At 39.1% G+C, this 22,091-nt stretch overlaps 1 protein-coding gene across 1 annotated transcript in view; it reads left to right on the top strand.

The window, feature by feature from the left end:
• The window catches only part of LOC108884372 (sodium- and chloride-dependent taurine transporter), a 30,645-nt gene extending 14,278 nt beyond the window's left edge, over positions 1-16,367 (top strand). Inside the window, exons 5-15 of the mRNA XM_018678227.2 lie at positions 1,304-1,449; positions 1,912-2,044; positions 3,166-3,300; positions 4,094-4,197; positions 4,296-4,420; positions 7,457-7,569; positions 7,993-8,130; positions 9,792-9,894; positions 10,150-10,250; positions 10,594-10,764; positions 10,980-16,367. Of these exons, the coding sequence (XP_018533743.1) occupies positions 1,304-1,449; positions 1,912-2,044; positions 3,166-3,300; positions 4,094-4,197; positions 4,296-4,420; positions 7,457-7,569; positions 7,993-8,130; positions 9,792-9,894; positions 10,150-10,250; positions 10,594-10,764; positions 10,980-11,138 (1,428 nt within the window). The 3' untranslated portion in view covers positions 11,139-16,367. The remainder of the gene's footprint in view (positions 1-1,303; positions 1,450-1,911; positions 2,045-3,165; positions 3,301-4,093; positions 4,198-4,295; positions 4,421-7,456; positions 7,570-7,992; positions 8,131-9,791; positions 9,895-10,149; positions 10,251-10,593; positions 10,765-10,979) is intronic.
• Positions 16,368-22,091: the final 5,724 nt, after the last annotated feature.

Genomic DNA, 22,091 nt, shown 5'->3' with positions numbered 1-22,091 from the left:
CTGGCAAAAAGTCCCTCATCTTGAATTAGATTTTCTCTCACCTCCAAGGTGTAGAGATAGGGAAGTGTAATTTCCAATTCTCTACTCCTCTAGCTGGATTTTCAGTGTAGAAACTCAAAGTTGTCATTTCAGTTATAGGGATCAGCAGGATCAGCTAAATAAATAGCTGATACAAGGTAAATCATAATTTCCTACCAAAGTGAAAGGTTTATATAAATCAAAATACCTTTAGATTTGCTGGCTGAAATAATCATTAATAAATTAACCGATGGATCATTGACTGGAAGAGTGATCCATCCAGTAAATAATGTTATGTGTTATCTTTGATCTGCTAAAGAACTTGACATTGGCTTGCTAAAACAAGGAAGGGCATTTCTGTTTTGAAAGTTCTCTTTTGTTTGCTAAAATATGATTCAAGTCCAAACAAATCCCTTTCATAGTTTTCTTTGATAACAAATCCAATGACCCAGTTTTCCCAAAACTGCCAGGTCAAAATTTGCCTCTCCAGTGTCCCAAATGCCCAGCACAGTATGAAGATCTATCAATTCTGGCCTCTCTCTCAATGATATATTTATGTGCATGTGTGTATATAATGTATGTGTAGATGTGCGTTTGAGTGTCACGGTCAAGGCATGCAAGATTCAAATCAATAACTTCACAGCTTGTTGTGTCTCACTCAAAGTTTTAGTGTTTATATTGAAACCTGGGTGTGGGTTGTTAATTTAGGACATTTACAGAACAAACAGTCTTTTTTGCAGCTACAAAATTGGAAGCAAAGAACAGCAGCCGTTGAGCCGCAGCTCAATTATATAATAAATGTTCCTATTATTCTCCCATGCTAAGAATATCACCTGTCTTTCATCTATTGTAAAGCCTCCTTGTCTGTGAAAACAGGTTTAAGACTGATCCAATAACCTATAAAACCCTTTGAAGACACTCCTTAAACCCAAGCAGTTGTCTTTTGAGGCTTGACAGACTCACCCTGAGGGAGAGTAAAATTTATGGTGCAAAAGGACAGAAGGTCTTGAATCCTCATGGAAGGCTCAGCTGCTGAGCTTGGTACAAAATAATGTACAAGTTGCCTGTGGAGAGTTTCAGGCGTCTTGGTTTGTCCATGGTTATGCATGGTCATGACAATCTTTTATGTATTAAATTTGTCACCCAGTATGTCCTTAGTCAGTGGTTTTGAACACGAATTATACTGTTGACTGGAAATATGTAGGGCACCTGCCAGCCTGTCAGAAGCAAGCTTGATCAAAACGTAAGCACTCTAATGTAACTTCTGCCTTCATTTGCATTATAGTGTTTTCAGCCGGAGCTGCCCTGGGCCAAGTGCAATCAGCCCTGGAACACTGGTCGCTGCATCGAGGATACCTACCGCAAGAACAAAACCCTTTGGCTGGCTGCCAATGCCTCCAACTTCACCTCCCCCGTCACCGAGTTCTGGGAGTGAGTTACATAAGAGCACACATAAAGTACATGCTTACTTGCGTAATCACACATAAGTTTTTATGTTGTTTTCAGTTGAAGTTTGATGAATGTTATGCAATTTAGATGGAGAGCAGACACTAAAGAACTCGTTTGATAGATATTGGCTGATTGATAGATAGTCTGAGCACATATGCAAAACAGGTGAATACCCGAGACTGCAGGGTTTTTAGGTTAAATATTCACAGATATTTAAAGACCAACTTGTCGTCGAACTGTCATAAGGACACAGGAAGTAGCTGACACATTTGTAATGTGATCACTACACATATAAACACACACCCATCACCACACATAGGATAGTGATTACTTTGGAATCAATAAAACTGTCTCTAGCTTTTTGTCACAATGTCATGAAGTGCTCCGACTGAGTTGCAGAGGTAAACACATATGCTTAAGGAGCTCTTTCCTTTTATGTTACAGACATAATGTGCTGGGTATCACCAGTGGTATAGAGGAGATGGGTCCTGTGAAATGGGACCTGGCTCTGTGTTTACTGCTCGTCTGGGTCATCTGCTTCTTCTGCATCTGGAAGGGAGTCAAATCCACTGGCAAGGTAAACATATATATCGTTTGTTGTTTTGTATTTCTGTATTACTGACATTTGCTCTAGAACAAGAGTTGGTTCCCCTTGAAATCACTGAACTTAAGGAAGTACAAGGACTAGCTTGTCCACTTTTATTCTTACTGTATCATAATGATGCTGAAATCCATGACAGAGTGATGCTCATATGATTTTTGGTCAGACCAAGCGAACAACAAAGTGCTGTGTTCAAGCTGAGTGCAGGAAAGTGCAGGGAAGATGTGGAAGGGAAGAGCTTGCAGATGCATGTCCTTGCAAAAATTCTTAATAATCCAGAAATTGAATTATCACATGCAAAAAAAAAATGCACAATGTTTTCAAGATCACTATTTGGATAAAGCTTGATTTGTGTGTACAACTGAGTTGTACAAACATCTCTGTGGCAGTGGCTCTCAGGAGAAAGACTATTGTCAGGGCAACATCTGGTTCCATTTTGCTGTTGTGGATCCTCCCAAAGATTTCTGCTTCTCGGTATTATTTCCCAAAGCAAATGTATCACCTGATAAGTGCTGATGATTTCTAGTCTGTCAGCAAGTTTTTAATGATATATACTGTAAGTTATACAGTAGCTCACTAACAAAGCCTGCACTGTCTTTTGTGCAGTATTCCAGGATGGAATACATGAGGGGAACATTTCAGACCTTGTTCTTCTACAGCAACAACAACAATTTGCCATGAGACCAGAGGCAACTCAATCAATCCCAGACTACTCTTTTTTTAGCCTCAACCCTCTGTATTGATTGGTCTGGCCTGATTTATACTTTCTGGTTGCTTCATGTTGTAACTCTGGTGATAAAGACTCCTACAAGGCCAAGTGTGGTCACTGCTTCCCAAATAACAAATACTGATGCACTGCTATTGATTTAAGGGACTGCCTGTGGTCTGTTGTGGTCGTAAGTCAAAAATGACTTCCAGAGTTCACACACTTGTCAAGCGTAATTCTCTGGAATGACACCAAAGATATTAGTATTTGGCCAAATAAGGAATAAACATCCTTATAAAGCAGACCATTTTTGATAATATGACAGGTTTCCTGTGTAGTGTGTGTTTCCATAATGTGTGACCTTGTTTTCCGTATCTGTGTTCTCCTTCAGGTGGTCTACATCACAGCCACGTTCCCATTTGTCATGCTCATCGTGCTGTTGATTCGTGGTGTGACACTGCCGGGTGCTTCTGAGGGTATCAAGTTCTACCTGTACCCTGACCTCGCTCGCCTGAAGGACCCAGAGGTAGGTGCCCCTGTGCTGCCTGAGCGAGAAAGCCCCTTCATTGGGCTCCTGTTATAACCATTCTTTCCTCCACTAGTCTAGACAAACTGCTCCCTTCTAGACAACTCAAACAACTAGAGCAAAAAATACCACTTTGAGAGACAGTGAATTCAAAAGTTATCGCTCTAGATCTCGATATTTTGCAGCTGAATAATTTGACCGTAGCTCAGACTGAACACAAACCAAATTTTAGAAGTGGTGCGATTCCAAATAAGAATGGATAAACAGACACATAATTGCCCTGAGGGAATGTGTTAAGATAAGCGAAAAAATTTGCCTCATGATTCCAATTACTGAACTTATGGTGATAGGAGGTAAAAAAAAGAGGGGTTTGTTATTTTCTCGAAAAATACTGAATTCCTGGTAGATTTTAAGATTAATCAGAAACTGAGCTGTCACACAGACACAACACAGGCACACTTGGCACATTTTAGTTGTTGCATAGGCTACTCACTAGCTGCAGCTAGCGTTTGTACATTTGGTAGATTGGGTGTTTGGGAATTAACACAGAGCGAAGAATGCAAGGCAAAAATAATTTTGTTCTCAATCAGAACAACCATTTAGACTGTCTGTGGGTTCCGATAATGTATCTTTAGCTTGATTCAGCTACATCTGCAGCTCTTAACTCCCCTAGTTCATATTGGTTTTTCCCACGACTTTAATTTCCCCCAGCTTCTCTACACATTGCTCATGTACTTCCCCTCATCAGCAGGCCTCAGCCTTTCTGTCCCCACTCTCTTCCCCTACTCCGCAGGTGTGGATTGACGCCGGCACCCAGATCTTCTTCTCCTATGCCATCTGTTTGGGTGCGATGACGTCCTTGGGGAGCTACAACAAGTACAAATACAACTGCTACAGGTGAGGTGTCAGTTTCAGTGAAGGGGTTAGCTGTAGGGGAGAGAGGGATCCTTGTGTGTTCATTAACAAATCCTCCTCATGACATATGTGTGACATAGGGACTGTTTGCTGCTGGGAGCCCTCAACAGTGGTACCAGTTTTGTGTCTGGCTTCGCAATATTTTCCGTCCTGGGCTTCATGGCACAAGAGCAAGGGGTGGACATTGCTGATGTGGCAGAGTCAGGTACGGGGGTTCTGTAAAGGCGGCAGTGATGGTGGGCGCTGCCTCCTGGTTAACAAATTAAACAGCAGTGAAAATAAAGAAAAACAGCAACGAAACCCTAAAGAGAATAAGCCAATATGTTCAATTTTGAATTGACTGTAATTTGGAATTAAATGGTTTCCCTGATTAATCACAAATGACGGCATCGGAATATGGAAGTTTCCGCAATCAAACACTCCTTGACAAAAGCAGAATGTGAGAGAATATGAACATATTTGGTCGGTCTATTGGAGCATCAGCATCTATCAAGTAATGCAAGTTGGATGGGTAAGGGCTAAGCAAGAGATGTTGGAAAATCGATTTTGTTTCTCTAAGCTCAAGAGTTAGAGACATTAAGAGTCAAAGTAATAAGCTAAGCATACACTTAGAAGTATAGTAGCTGGGTGATGATATACAATGCATCTTATGCCTGTGTGGTGCTAGCTTAAACATGCTATCAGAGTTTTGGTTTTGAGATGTTCCTTCTCTACTAAACAAATGAGAGTGACCATTGTTGTGGCCTTTTTATTTGAGTGAGTTATTGGCATATGGTGCAATTAGTTGTTTGCTCTGAGTTTTTTTTTCCCTAGCACATAGAACTGGCACCTTTAGTCTTTTTTGTAATGTCTGTCAGGGTCCACAGCCATCAAATAAATTAATTAAATCACCAAAATCCATGGAAAACATGAACTATTCAACATTTTACCAAAGGAAGAAAAGACTGTCCCTCAGTTATTATTAGTTATTTATTGCCAGATGGAGACTGAGGAGTTGTGGAAAAGCTTTAAAGCAGAAACCAAAAGTGCCATCATCTTTTCCATGGACTTATCATGTATTTACAGTATACACAACTGCTGGAGCCTTGTGACAGTGCAACTTTATTTTTGTGGAGAAACAATGTTAGTTCAGTGTAGTGTGGACTATGCCTGGTTTTCAAGTCCCAAAGCAGATAAAAGATGACTGTTGACTCATCTTTAAAAGTACTACTGATAGATTTGACTTAAGTGACATGCAGAGAACAGATATTTCTAGAACTACTTTGGCGCTTGTTTGTAAAGTTTGATTCTCCTCTTTTCTGTGATATACTATACATCCTTCCTACTTGCTGAAGACATAAGGCATCTTGTTGGACATGAAATGAGACACAAACTTGAAAGTTGTATTTTATGCTAATAACAGAAACAAAGACATTGTCTGTGTCAAGTGCTTTTGTGAAACCCAGGCTTCATCTAATGCCCCTAGGTCAACCAGTCTGATGAAAACAAATTTAGCTTAGCGCAGTGTGCTAACTTCAAACACTGTCATGCTGCCAGCCCAGTCGATACGAATACTGGACAATTCTGTAGTCTCCACTACATACGAATGGTTGGATTTGCAGAATTGTCCAGTATCAACGTTGTGTTTGGCGAGTGGGTGGATGGTCCACAGTTTACCAGAGAATGGAAGTGCAGATCAGATCACATGGGCAACAAGGAACTCAGTTACTAATAAAGAGGTAATTTTCCAATGCCTGAGAAAATGTGTTTATCTGCTGTCAATGAAAGAACAGAGCAGGTCAAGTGGATAGAATCCAGCAGAAATACAGTAAATCAGTCATAATTCATACTCAGGCCAGGTCATCAGGTTTTGACAGGTCAATGCCCTGCCAGGTAAGCAAGTTATCAAAGGTTTGGGAACATCACAAGTAAGTCTGCCTTAACTGCGACTGCTTGATTCTGATGTAGCTATCTGACAGAAGAATGAATGTTATCTGCATGAGAGAATATCCTGACTGAATACACAGAGGATACAGTGTGGTTTTCACAGTGCAATGTAAGCGCCCATTCTATGGTTTGTGTTGACTCAGAGAACAAAAAAGAAAAAAGAACTATATGAAAACTGAAGTTTTAACTTGTAGTTTTTGTTTAGTGCAGTCAAGCAATGACTTGACTTGGATTCTGCTAGCATTTCCCCTCTCAGGGAATGGAAGTTGGTACTATTTTTGGAGTCAACGTGGTGTTTGGTTGGATGCCCTGTCATAATTCACAACAAAAATGGAACATATTTACATATGTTGCTATCAGCTGCAGTGCAGTTTTGCTGTTACGGCTGCTTCCTTGTTTCTTGACTTCTGTGTTACAGTTCACATTGTAGCATCAATGTCCAATTAGACCTCCAAAAAAGAAAGCCTTTGCTTTTTATTTTACATCACAGTTTGCATCTGCTGCTGTTTTGTAACAGTCATTCTGCATTCCTCAAAGAAAGGATCGTGGCTAATTCAACCAGGAGTGCAAAATGGCTTGGGTGAAGTAGGTGTTGATACTTGAATTTTTTAAGAAACCAAGATGCACTTGATTCACCTTTTCTAAAAGTTGATTGTCTCCATGTTAGAGGCTTTCAGCTGCCTGGAGGAGTGAATCAAGCACATCTTAAATCAGATTAAATATTTAGTATAATTGCTGCATTGTTGACAGTGGTCTATGGTCTTTTTGGTTAATTAACGCCACACAACACATGCACTAGCTACGATGCACTACATATTATACACACACAACCATTTATAGCATGCTTCACAATTTCTCCATGGAGATCCACTATGCTCACAAAAAATCACATTACATATTATACTAAACATGTTCTTTATTATTGTCATGTTTTCCTCGTTATTGTTCTGTTTTCCTTTGTGATAATGTTCAAAGTTTTCCTTGTTATATGTTATAATAAATGCTATGAAATGGTGTAATGTGTTAAATACATAAAGTCAGTAATGTCATAAGTAAAACAAGGAGATAACAGGTAAGTACAACACCTAGCTCCATACAAATACATAAAACACACAGACATGCACACAAACATCTATTTGCAATATTGTAGCTGAGGTTTGCTGATATGTATTCATGTATGTTTCTGCGTCTCCATTGTTTGGGGCTTTTCCTTCCCACAGGGATGCAGATCAGATGAGCTTATCATGTGATACTAATGTTGCCTCCCCCCACTCCCCTCTTTCTGCTCTTGCCCCTCCTCCCCACTCCTCTGCAGGTCCAGGCCTGGCGTTCATTGCCTACCCCAAGGCAGTAACCATGATGCCTTTTCCTACACTCTGGGCCGTTCTCTTCTTCATTATGCTGCTGCTGCTTGGCCTCGACAGTCAGGTTAGCAGACACACAAACTGTCACACGTAGACAGCTGTTAGAGCTGCAGGAGGTTAGACGTTGAGGAACTGTCTAACGCGCCGCTTGAAACACCCACAACTGTCAACTGTTATTAACCCTCCCGTTGCCCTTCGTATTGCCCTTCACATTCTGTATACTTTTTTCTTCTTACTATTATTCAAAAACAAAAGATAACTGCTTCAGAATCACGAATGAACGAAAAGCCTCTTGTAGCATATTTTATTTCAAATTCACACATAAGTAGCTCCATCCAACAGCAAGAGAAGTTAGACTTATATACATAGAAATTCTGTAAACTAACGGGATGAGGATGTAAAGATGTAAAGCTGATTGTAAATGACACAGCAGTGGATTTATTTATTCACTTATTTGATAACACGGTGTGTCTGTATCTCCCTGCAGTTTGTGGAGGTGGAAGGGCAGATCACATCACTGGTGGATCTGTATCCGTCCTTCCTACGGAAGGGTTACCGCAGAGAGGTCTTCATCGCTATCATCTGCTGCATCAGCTACCTGCTTGGACTCACCATGGTTACCAAGGTAACAACACCATGAAAAGGGAAAAACTGAAGACAGCACCAGTACTGAGCAGAACATACTGTGTATATTTTTCATGCTTGAGCAAATGTGAGGATTAGGAAGGACTGTCTGTATTATTGTAGTATTTATCCTGTATAAACATGTGGACAGTATCTACTGATAATTGTATGTATATACTGTGGCTGCTGAACTCGCTCAGAAACAACAGTGTTCAGACAGCTATTAGTGTCAGTCCCTGGGGAGATGATGGGGGGCTATTTATACTGTCAAGTCATGAGAACTTCCTCCAGTATGAATAGATACAGTAGACCTGACGAAGCTTTTCCAAATCTTCATCTCTTCCTCCTCCTCATCTTCTATTTTTGTCTCTTGTCTGTTTTCCAGTGTTTCCCATCATTTCTTGCTCCTTTCCTTCCCGTTCCCTCATTCTTTTCCACCTCCCCTCTTTCTCTTCAACTCTTCTGGCTCATCTCTCTCCTACTTTGAATTATACAGACACATCATTGTGATGTATCATCCTGTCAAAGCTCGCCCTGTATCAACAGACCCTTCTCACTGCTGACATTTTGACCTCTCAGATACACGTGTAGTAGTTGTGATGTCCCAGGGACCTGGTATTGTGCATGCCAGCTCAGTGCTGCTGCTGTTCAGCACATCATTTACGTGGAAGATCTGGGTATGAGGCATATTTGAATAGACAAATGAAAGCTTGAACCACAACCAAACCCCATTACAACAAACAAAGTGACTCATATTAGAACACAGTGTAACAACAAATAGTCATTGCTGTGAGTTTCTGTCAGTCAGTTGCTTGGATGTGGTTACTGCGGTCTAGTTACTGCTAACTATCAAATTTCCCCTTCTTTTAGACAGGAAACACTTTTAGGATGTATCATTTATGATGATACAACCCTATCATTTATGATACAATCTAAAAGTGAAACCTTAAAATAAATGTTGATTTTGCTATTCATGGTGAAAAGTGTTTTTGTCCATCAGATCTCTCTTCCTAATCTCACGCACACTCTTCTCCTTCACCTTCTGTCTCTTAAGAAGATCATAATTTTACCTTCTGTCATCACCCATTTTTCATCCATCCTCATCACCTCCATCCTCTCAAAACACCCCCCTCCCAGCCTTTATTTCTGTTCTCACACAACATTTAACCTTCTCACTGTCATTCTATTTTCTGCCCCGCCTCCCCCCCTCCCTCACTCTTTCTCTTCTCTTCGTGTTGTTCCCATGACAACATCTTTTTATGGCTGCTGTGGCCTGGTTCAAATTTAGGATTCCCATGATTGTTAAAACAGTTTTCACACTGGACATGCACATGTGAATGCACAGAGGCATGTACGTGCACACACACAGACGCAGTAGATTTCTCACGTGTGGGGATGTGTCTGCTTCCACATTTGGTCATGTTCAGTCTTAATATATCTCAGTCTCCACGCCATATATTTTAAAGATAATAGGATCCCCACAGAATTATCTGTACAAGTTTAGCAAGTGTTCCTGTAGCTGAGTGCACTGAAGTGCACTATTCTAAAACTTTATGTACTGCAAGACCAAAGTATACACTGTATATCCTGCAGTGTAATAAAAAGGAAGTTTAAAAACTCTGTTTTTTAAACCTGCCTGTTTGTCTGTTTGTCTCTCTGCAGGGTGGCATGTATGTTTTCCAGCTGTTTGATTACTATGCAGCTAGCGGTGTGTGCCTTCTGTGGGTGGCATTCTTTGAATGTATAGCTGTTGCCTGGGTATATGGTGAGTACCATCCTTCAAAATACTATGTATTTAAATCACCCTAAATGACTTAGTACCTGAGTTAAGAGCACAGGAACCTTTAAATGTTTTAATAAATCTTCCATGCTCTATGTGAAGCACTTTGAATTGCCTGTGTGTTTAAAAAGAGCCTCACCTATTAATTGCTGTAAAATAAGTAGTCCTGGTACATTCTGTTACTGGGTGAGTTTTTCTTATCAGAAGATAAAACTGAAACTATTTTTACTGTTTTCACAGGCGTTGATAATTTCTACGATGCAGTTGAGGACATGATTGGCTATAGACCAAATCCTTGGATGAAATGGAGCTGGTCTGTAATCACTCCTTTACTGTGCATGGTAAGAACCTCCTTTTACTGTATCCAGCAAACGGTGATCATCTGTTAACTTCAGTGTGCCTATGATGACTACAGCTTGACTTCTTCCTCTCCTCTTCTTTCTGCATCTTCTTCCTCTTTTTATTTTAACAGTTCTTCTGCTTCCTCAAACTTGTACCAGTGTCTTTATGATCTGTCATCTTTGCTTTATTGCTCTTCTCACATTTTTTAAAGGGACACATCACTGTTGTACCACTGAAGTGTATCAATGTATTTGCCTTGAACTTTTAAGTAACTGCTTTACCAACAAGTTTTTTGTCTTTATAGCACATGAAAACAAAACATTTGTTCCTTCTCCTCTCCAGGGCTGCTTCATTTTCTCTTTGGTCAAATACAAGCCATTGACGTACAACAAGGTCTACATGTATCCTGACTGGGCCATCGGAATAGGTTGGACTCTGGCCTTGGCCTCCATGATCTGCATCCCCATGGTGGTTGTCATCAAGATCATTCAATCTGATGGGCCGCTCATTGAGGTGGGTGGTGCAGCTACATTATATTTAGCTGTGACGCTGTCACATCATGTAGTTTTGATTTTAAGGCTGGTTCAGGTCAGAAATGAAATTGATGCTCATTGACGGACTTATGCTAGAGAAAATACAATAGAATAAACAGTACTCTTCTCTTTCTCTCTCCTTCAACCTCCAATCCTTCCATCCTTTCCCCATCACTCCCTCCTTCCTTCCTGCAGAGGATTAAGGCGGTGGCAGCCCCAGTTCGTGGCGGGGCCAGCTCCCGTCCTGCTGACCACCGTGGCCCCAAGGAGCTTACCTACCCGCTGGACCCCAATGGGAACAAGGGCCTGCTGATGAAGGCCCCCACCCACACCATCGTAGAAACCATGATGTAAAGGAATGAGGTGGAGGCTCTCCATGAGATCGCTCTCCTCTCCTCTCCTGTCCTCTAAAATGCTTCTGAAGCTAGCTAGCTTTCTGTCTATCTGTCTATCTGTCTGTCTGGTGGACTGATAAGGGTTTTAAGGAAAAAAACATTTCCCGTTTCAAATCTTTTAGGAGTACTTTGGAAGTAGTTTGCTGTTGGTGGTTTTCTCAAGAGGGTAGCGATCACATTTCAAATCTATTTCTGAAATACTCACAAGCTGGATTTTTTTTCCTGATTTTTAATATTCATGTGACTACACACGTCCCACTATTGTCTTGTTTAAAGGCAGAGTGGCAAATTAGCACCGGCCTCTGGTCATATGCTGGTAGGTTTCTTGTCTGTTCCATGGGCTACTCGCAGAAAACAAGCCATCTATCTAAAAAAGGAAGAAAGTGGTTATTGAGTCTTGGAATCAAACAGCCTTTTGTTGCCACAATATGAGAAAGGTTTCTAACACTGATCACAGATCACCAAAAACTCTTTTTTTTACTGTTCCTTGCCCATGATGCAATGGACAGGGCGCACTTATCTGAGGGTATGTGCCATAGGGTTCAGCTCTGCCTAATACTACCAGTTGAAATGAGGCAGAAGATCAAGGCACTACAGGTTTTTATTAACTGTTTTTTTTTTTTTTAAACCCATATTACAATTAGAGATATATGGGTATACAGTTGCATGCCTCCTTTCATTAATTGGAAATTCTGAGAAGCATCAGCTGCAACAGGCAAGATTCTTACTGAGAAAATGACCAAACTTGCCTAAATTTAAAAAATGTGGATGTCCCAAGGAAAATGTCTCCACAAATATTACATCCTGTAAATTGATTTATTTCTGTTCAAAATCATGTCCAGTATCAGATATGGATACTTCTCTACCAACAAAACATGACAAATCAAAACTCAAGAGTAAAAATCCAAAGCTGCAGCCACCAAAGTTAAACTCTTTTCCTTTGCTGCCTCTGTTTTTTTTTACAATCATAGACCAGCTGGATTGGTAACCGCATGCATGATGAAAATTTGCCACTCCTTTGGACCATTAATACACAAAATTGCCTGGTGCAGCTAAAAAACTAGAAAAAAATCAGATAAATATGTAATTGACACAGTCATCGTAGCCAACGACCCTTATCAAACCAGGATCCTGGTTCTTGAATGCACCTTAGCACAAATATCCCCATCTTCCATAGCCAGAAACTATGGGTCAAAGAGAAAACTAGCACTGAGACTGCATTGGGGAAACCTGCTCCTGCACAAAGAGAGAGGTATCTGAAAGGATTTGAAGTGTGGAGGTTGAACCCTTGAGTGTGTTGTCTGTGGCGTACTGTACAGTAGTAGCTAATCAGTCTATCTATATCTATCTCTCTATCTTTCTCTGTCCTAGACCAGTTTACAGTACATTAGTGACTGCACTAGGCACTCTTGGCTTACAATTTTGGATTGAATTTATTTTATTTTCTACAGAGGAAGTTACATTATTATTAGTTTTTCCTCTGTCAATGTTTAGATTTTTTATTAAGACTATAATGTTATTGGTATTCACTATTGATGATAATTGCTGTAGTTTTACATAGAAGAAGGAACACTTCTGTCATCTGGTGAAAATACTAAGCTATTATACAAATCATACATTTACAGTGGCAGCCATTGTAGTATAGTCCTCATCATGCATTTCTCCGGCGTTGGTTCTGCCAACGCCTCCGTCTTTAGCATCACACAAACAATGCAACTGAATTTTCCCAAATATTTTCTCTCATAGGGGGTGTGGGTCAAACATCTAACGAGCAGTTCAATGTACAGTAAAAAATGGGAATTCTACAATGGCTCCATCTGTAAGTTCGTAGATGTTGGGGGTTTATAGCTTTTCCTCTTCTGTAAATACCAGGGGACAGTATTTAATTTGGATAAATTCAGCCAGACAGGGGCTCTGTAGCCAATGGTTAAACAACATGTCACCAGCTCAGTGACTCAATTCAACCATTGGTTGGATGACACTCCCAGCAAATTAGCCAGAGTCAGACTGTCGACTCGTCTGAGTGTCAAACTTCTTTCCAGACACTGTGAAATGTGGCAGCTGGCTGCAGACACATCAGAGCCGGTGACTGACAGAGTTTGGTCAGGCTTTTCCACTGTCAACTTGTTGCGTCACCTTACCTAAAATTAGAGACGAAGAGGTAATAGAGGTGGCTGTCATCATGTGGGATGACCAGAATGAGTTTTATAAAACATGCAACCTTAAAATAATTCTAAATAAGAGGACTCTCACGCGTCGCCCACATCGTCATGTTGAGCAGTTGACATGACTAGCGTTGAAACCAGCCACAACTCTGTTAATCACTGGTACGATGAGAACATGTGCCCTGTGATACACTAACAGTCTCTGATTCAGTTCTGGCTGAATTTTTTTGTTTTTTTTAACAAACACGAAAATAAGACAACATTACATTCTACAGAGTAACAAGGGGCCATAATATTAACGATGTGAACTATTAACAACTAAAAGCAGACTATGTTAGAGGTATGACGAATACAACTGTTACATTCATTTTAATATGTCTGTGTAACAAGGGGTTTCCCATGTGTATGTGTCACCAGCGACCATCCACTCAGGACCTTTTCTGTAGTGCTTTTATCTACTGTATAGCTGCATTAACCCAGTGTCCAAAAAATTAGACTTCTAACTGTGGGTGACAAAGAGCTGAGATTTAATGGTAGCAATCAAAATTTATGTTTTTGTTGAGCTTGAAAGGCCGTTTGATCAGTTCTTTGCCACACAGAATGGAAAATCACACCTTAACTGCCTATTTTATCCACACTCAGACAAAAATACAGTGAGAGTGAGTCAAAGTGAGTTTTTATTGCACCTTATTTGTATAATTTGGACTTCATATCAAATGATGGGGCCAAAAAAAAAAAAAGAAACCAAACAAAACACTGCCATCTTTTTATTCAGGGTTCTCATTGGCCTCCGTATAAAATATCTGAATACTGTCAAACACTTAAGGTTTTACCTTTAAGTGCGTCTGTTCTCCCAAAAGCAGACATATTAAAATAGACGTTAAGAGACCATTCATGCACATCAAATATACAGTTATACAGTACACATGCATTGCAGGAATTTGACCAACGTCACATCAGAGGTGATCATGTGACCAGGGCCTCATTTCGTGTTTCATCTAAGCTTTGATCGTATTTTTTGTTGATATGTTTCATTTCTTCATATAGAATAAAGTAGTTCATATCATTAAAAGGGATTTGTGAAACCAAATCCACAGCACACATCTATTTTCATACTGTAACAAACTTTTCCTATATAAGTCGTCTTTGTATAGCTAAGCTCCCATTGCAGACCTCCCATTTTAATACAAATACAAAGCTTCATTTTACTCTTAATCTTTTGTACAGATCTGGTTCTCGACTCCCCTGAAGGATCTTAGCACTAAAGTAAAAATAAATAAAGTAAATAAAAAGTGATTGCATTAATGTAGACAGGAAAGATCTGTCAGCTTCTTCCAGCAAGAACAACAGCAGTTTTATCTACACAGGTTTTCAGCTGTGATGCATCAATGAAATTTTGGGTTTACACAGATTGATGATTTGTAGGATGCACACAATGGGAGAATTATTTAATATTGTGGAAAAAGAATATAGCTACAAGTAACAGAGCTAAAAATAGTTTAAAGCCATGCAGGTCTGTACTCTCACAGCTGAAATAAAACTTTCCTTAGTGCTAAGATCATTCTTTTGGAGGGGAAATGTGGACCAGGAATAACTAAAGCAGTCATTTATTGGTTTATTCTGCCTCTCTGTATATTTACAATGTATCAGTCCCTCTGCCTTTTTACACTCCCCATCAGTTAGCCTACGTAAACCTTCTGTTAACCTAAGCTAACCGATTTTTCTCAGAGATAATGAATTTGCAAGAGAATCGAAGCATTAGCGATGCACAAGTTTTTACCGCCGAATGTTGAAATGTGAAAGTCACCTGCGGGTGAATGTAAAAGTTTCTGAAGATTTATTTTTTAGGTTGAAAAAAAAAAATTAGTTTCTTTTTATTTTTATTGATCTTGTTTTATTGAATTGAGCAGTTTCTTGTTTTGTTTTATTTTTGATTGTGTGTCTGTCACATTTGCCTTTTGTATTCCAAATATAGTGTATTTGAACCTCTGTCATTGGAGTAACATGTACAACTATCAATCAAAAACAAACAAAAAAAGCTACGATTTGTTACGTGCAATACTTTGTAGAATACTTTTATTTTTCATGCTGTTTTTCCAAAAGGTGGTACTAACCTTTGAAGTAAGATGATAGCCTGTGAATTCTTGAAGTAGAAAATTTGAATCACCAGGGTCCAGTTAAATTAAAACCTGCCACAAAATGCTTTGCAGTGTGGAACTAAACCAAACTAAACCACTATTCCATCAAAGATCACGTGGTTTGAAATGCACTGAAAATGAAATGATTACTAAACTTTGTCACATCAAACTGAATTTCTTAGCAAAATACTAGTGTTTGTTTTTGTGACAGACTGCTATATAGTGAGTTTGTGAGGGGTATGAAACTCAGTAACACTGCCACTAAGCCCACCATCTTTCTACCTGCCTACTTATATCAGGACTGCTGTGTTGCTAAAAAATCAGGCAGCTTTCCAAAAGCACCACCAAAGTTCACCATTCCAATCTGCAGAACATCAGCAATACCTGCAAAATCTAACCAGGACCCTTTATGGCTTGTATTTCTAATTTGCTTGTGATGGAACAAATACCTTGAAGTCATTTTGGCTGCTTTTGGGAAGCCTGTCCCTCAGCAACAAAAGCAGCAAATCCAATAAAAAACAGATTACACCATATCAAATGTGGGCTTTTCTTTTAAAACCTTGTATGCAATTTCTGCATTCTGCTTACTCAGACATTTCTATCTAAATCTGACTCTGCTCCACCAAACCCTGCAACCTTAGTGCTCTATCAGAGAAACAGAAAAATGTAACTACATCTACACAGGAACAGATGACAGATGATTTTAGATTCTATGTTGCCTCCATCATGTTCATTACTGGTAGGAAAACACCAACACATCTGCAGATTGTCTGTTTCTGTGATATAGCAGCAACATTAAACCATGCAGATGTGACCTCTGGGCTATCCAGAGGTGACACAACATCTGTTTTCTCACTGAAGTCACTTTTAGTGTGGTTGCAAAGGTAGAAAAATGGGGCTCCCTTTCCTGAGAAAAGATCACCTTCATTCTTTGGTTTGAGATTTGTCTTCACTCAGAACCATAGTTATGGTGAATCCTAATTACATTTTTGACATTTTTCGTTTTGATTCAAGTTTTCACTTGTGCAAACATGATTCAAACAATGAACCAAAAGACTCGTCCTGTTACTTACTTAAATGATGATGATCTTTGTGCTAAGGCCTTTGGGAAATGGAGTCCTGCTCCTCCTCCCCATCCTCTCTGTCGTCAGACTCACTCTGAGCATGGTCTCCAATGACAACGCCTCTGTCTTTCCTGCATTATACCGAATACCAGCCCTTCCTTTTTGAGAATGTACATGGGAAAATGTTTTTTAATTCTTGGTGAAGAAAAAAACATTTTTAAAAGACTTTGAAAGGTTTTATTTTTTATTTCTATGGCCAACCTGTAAGCTAGAAAAAAGACAAAAAAATATGTGTTTGAACAGGTTTTACAAAGGTGTAAAACTTTTTTTATTTCTTAATAAAAAATTTGTCTTCAGAAAATGAGGTCTGAGTTTCTTTTGTCTGGATGATTGTTCAGTACTTACTTACTTTACACACACATACACACACACGGATATCATTCCATTCAAGTTTAATTTCCCAACTCGTGGAGCTTATGTACCTAAATCCCCTTGACAACATAATAAACTCTAATCCTACAAAGCTTGTAATACAAGATTTAAGGTATGTCAAGCCAACACAGGAGGCTACATTCCAGCACATTCACTGCTGCCAGTTTGCCTTGAATATGTGAAAGTAAAAGAATCAGCAGAGAATTGCTCCGTGATAATTACAATAGCAGGGCAATGCTAACCTGTCTGTAATTAAGATGAATTCCATCTGGCAACTGATTATATTACTGTTGCTTTGTATTGTCAAAGTCAAAGTCTTGACGGTCTTAGCAGCTAGAAGTGTTGGCTGTCAGAGTCCAGATTAATAAAAGATGTTGAAAACCAGCACAAATTTGGTTGGTCTTGAAGCTTTTCAGATGTTACTTGTAACTATGAGTAGAATTATAATTACATACAATATTAATACTAACTACTTGTTGGTTGTTAACATATGTAACCAAATTAAATTACATCTAGGTGTCATTTGACCTGCAAATCACAAAATCTGTGCTTTATTGGATTTCGGTCTTCCCCCTATAAGTAAATGGACAAAATATCAGGAACACTTTTCAATATATGTAACTGTTACACACCATATTATACTATACTTTACTGGATATGAGCTGCTTCTGTAATTGCCACATTGGTTAAAAAAATCTACTCAGCCAAAAACTATAATGACCTTTAGAACAGATGTACATTATTAACAGGTTCTCTGAAACATTTTTACATTGAACTAAGTTTATAATTGTACTCCGTGACAAACTTAGTGCTGTGGGCTACAGTTCAGGTAAAGATATGATGTTATCAATCACCATCAGTTACTCTTAGGAAGTGACAATAAAACAGATTTTGTCGAAAACAAAACCAAAACCAACTGGATTGAAATGTTGAAATAATATATAAAATGAAAGGAATGTAGAAAGGGAGATAAGCCATTAAAATTATATTTTTATTTTTATTTTATTTATTATTATGATGATAATATTGTTGACTAAAAACTGAGTGTTTTTTTAACTGGATTTGAGAGAGAGGAAAGGATGTCCATAATTTCTGACAAATTTGGTCCTGTATGTACGTAGGTTATCCTCGCTAAAACTTCAGCTGCATCGCTTTGTCGCAAGGAAGTGCGGGACGGCATTATCACACTGGAAAGTCCAGTGTAACCGATGCTAAAGGAGGTGAAATAGGAAGCATTGAGCCTTCTACCATTTGCATTTATTCAACCCGCTCTTGTCATGGCTGCCACTGAGGTACTTCCGGGTCAGTTCACGTAGCTAGGTAACTTCGTTGTTGTGGTTGTGCGTCATGTTGTTGTGCGTCTGAAGAGCTGCACGTGAGCTGTTGAGTACCTACCCAGGTGGTTCCTGGTTGTTAATTGGTTCGGTCGTGGCGGCCTCTGATGACGCAAGGCCAGCGGCTACTAGGCTTTCCTTTCCCAGTAAGTCAACAACTTTTTCATGATATCCAAGCCGTGTTTTCCAGTAAATAAGTGAGGTGCTCAGACCTTTGCGGCTTTGGGAACTGTTGGGGTAAGAAATTAGTTTTTTTCACCCTTTAATGAATGTGTTTCTCCAAATTTCAAGGTTTGTGTTGGCTTCATTTTGGGCAATACAACCCACAGAAACTGAGCTAAATCAGTCTAGTCTATGATTACCTAACCAAACAAAAATAAACCAAAACAGAAATCACTTACCTAAGCTCCTAACTACTGGAAACAGGAGAAAAACAGTACAAACAACCCCCGACCCCTCCCAAATTAAGCTGCGTGTTTTGAAATGTCAGTAAGCAGCTCTGCGAAGCTGCGGGAAAACAGCTTCAGTTTATGGAATATTTTGACCCAAACATCCGTTTCACAATAGGGAAGTAAAGGCTCAGACATGCTGGTGATTAATAGAAGCTGGGTACTAAACACAGCTAATTTTCCCAGGCTGTAATTTTCCCTCAGTAGCTGCGGTTACATGAACGTTTTTTTCTTCAAATCAAGTCAACTGACGATTCCCATGAAAGTATTTACACGAGTGTTACATTACATACTGATTTCAAATCTGTATGCTTTTTGTCAGAATAGACAGAAAGCTCTTTCAGGCACTGTACGAATCCAGTCACCAATCCTTCATTATTTTGGCTTGATCTGTAATTTTGCTCAGAAAAGAAGAACATAAATACAACCATGATTATTATGTTTATTTCTCCCATGTGACCCAGAGGATGTCGGTGGTTTGACCCTGCTTTTGAATAATATGAATACTGCTGTTGTGTTGCTGCGGTCTGAGCTTTAAATAACTGGCACTCCAGAGAAAGAAACACACAGCTGACATTTCCATTCTCTCCCTGCCAGATCCAAGAATAGACTTAGCTGCTGAGAATTTTTTTTTGTTCCATTTCATCTTCATGACAGTTTTTTGGCATTTGCACAAAGCAAAAAGCAAAAACAAATCTGTTTTTTAATGTTAATGTTTCATGGTATTTTTGCCTTTTGTTCTACACTCGAAAATAGAGAGACACAGGAAATGGAAGGGCAGAGCAAGAGTGATGATGTGAAAATCAAATGTGACCAGTTTTGATCCCAGGATGTTGTGTTTAGTTGGTGTGGGCTTCAGGGACACTGTGTGTGCACGTTTTTCCATTTGTTTTGCAGATTTTTTAGCCCCATTTACTCCCATTTGGCCTGTCCAACTCCCTGTCCACTGTAGATGAGTCACTGCTAACTACTGCTGTCCTCTGGGAGGCTGCAGACATTCATCTGTAGGTATAACGCATGGGTGATGGATGATTTGAACTTTCCCCCTCAGTTGCACCCCACACTGTACAGGTACCCCAACCAACCTGTATTATTTTGTTTGTACCACCTGAGCTGAAGACTGTTTCCAGCTCCCAGTTGCAGTTTCCCTCTTCATCTGCTTCCATGGAGCAATGCCAGAATTGGATCAAGTTTGGTTTATCTTGTATGAGCCAATAAATTATTTTTATTATCTTTTTAGCTCTTGGTATATTAGAAGTATTCAGACCCTTTTCCTAAAACAGAGGTAGCAATATCATAATAGAAAAATGCTGCATTCAAATGAAAACTCCTGGATTCAGAATTTATTAGCAGTGTAGAAGTTAGAACTGTCTTTGCAAAAGTTACTTAAAGTACCAGTATTTATCTTTTTCAGAGAGTAATGTTATTTATCTATATTGGATTGTTATTGTTGATGCTGATTGATGTAAGCAGCAGTTTAATGTTCTACTACTTTCTAAACTGCTTCTAACAATATATTTTACAAGGTGACCATATGTTTTGTATTTGGAATCTTAATCTAGAAAGTAACCAATAACTATACAAGTAAATGTAGTGGAGTAAAATGTACAATACTTACTTGTCAGCTGTAGCAGAGGTGGAAATGAGCTCGAAACAGAACTACTCCAGTAAAGTACAGGTAAACTTATTTTATACCAGTAGTATTTGATCTAAAAAAGGAATAGCTTAACTCAAATGTCGGTTAAAGTTTTATGCTTATTTATTTATCTGTTTTGTCAGATCTGCTTTCTTATTAGTCAGATTGAATAATAAATTCCAATGTCTTGTCTAGGTTTCTGAGATCTTCTTCTGGGTTCTGTCCTTGAAGGAGACATAGAGGCATAGTATGAACCTAATGGTCGCTTAACCTGAGGAAGAATCTAAATTGCCTTAAGGCAGCTTCCTGTCTTGAGGACACTGTTGTAGGATCCAGTAACTATAAAGGTCAGTTAAATATGCTGGAGTGAAACCTATACCAACAACATATCCCTCTGTAATATGGTAGAGTAGGAGAGTAAGAGTACCTCACAATTGTTCTCCTGTTTGTCCTTTTCGGTTTGGTTCAGAAACACACAATAGCTTGTGTTGGCCTGTTGCCTAGTGACACAACTCTAATCTGCTTTAGTTGTCGCCCAGTGTGTTGTCTCTGTGTTGACTTAGTAATTCAGTACGTGCTTGTTTTTGGCTGCCAAGACTAAATAGAAAATCTGCAGTTGCTGGTGGAAGTCAGGTGTTTTTTGTCCAGTCCTCAGGTCTGTTCCCACCTTTAGTTACTTTCCACTTTTGCAGGTGGAAGTGGAAAATAATAATGAATATAGTCTTAATACAGACTTTTGTGTTTTACAGTTGGCTCAGTTGTGGTTGCGTGCAAACTTGTATGTGTAAGTGTGTCTGTGTGTAAATGAGTATATCGTTCATATTGGGTGTTAAACTACTTTCCCATGTGTTATTGCTCTGCTAGTGTGAGTGTGCTGTGTGTGCTAGACATGTTATGTAACAGTAAACTCTTGGGGATAATTAAGTTAGCAGAAGCAGAATGTACAGTGCAGTATACACACACATACACACCCACCCAACACAAACCATGTTATTTAGAAAACTGGAGAGCAAAAAAATCATGTGTACACATGATTAACACACAGACAGGGAAATACATATAAAGAGACACACAAACAGAAACACAAACATACATTTTAAATATGGTTCGCACATTAGAGAATGTGTAATTGTATAGGCCATATGCTGCCCCACTACCCAGCACACCTCCCTCCACGCATTTTCCACCATAATATTCAGGAACTAGAAGAGTGGAATTATAAAATTCAACAAAAGTTCTTTGTACTTCCTCATGTTTGTTTGTAAGTGAAAAAGTGTCATTCTGTGTCAAATCAGAATCTAGGACAGTGGTTGCAGCACTGTCTCAGATTTTGTTCAAAGTTTGTCTATATAATGTTTGGGTCCCAAAATGAAGACCTGTAAAATATCTTTGTTCATTCCAATGTCACAGTGTTTTTTTTTTTTGTTTTTTTTTTTTGCCCATGATATTTTTTAATTTTCACACCCTCAAAAAGGCTCTATCTGAGAAGCCTTGTCAACCTTTGTTCTCGAAGGTATTAACTGCTTAAGGATTCACTGATATGATACTGTAGGCGATTTTTCCCACCTGTTTTGTTCAGGGTCATTTAAATTCCTAAATATTAGTAAGTATAGTTTATGTGATCTGTGCAGTGTCTTATCTTTTTATATATAGTCTATGGTGACTTAAGTTTATTAAATCTCTCATCCGTTCAC

Source organism: Lates calcarifer, linkage group LG12 (assembly GCF_001640805.2).
Source record: "Lates calcarifer isolate ASB-BC8 linkage group LG12, TLL_Latcal_v3, whole genome shotgun sequence".
In the NCBI taxonomy this organism is placed as follows: Eukaryota; Metazoa; Chordata; class Actinopteri; family Centropomidae; genus Lates; species Lates calcarifer.
This window is presented reverse-complemented; position numbering and strand designations above follow the sequence as displayed.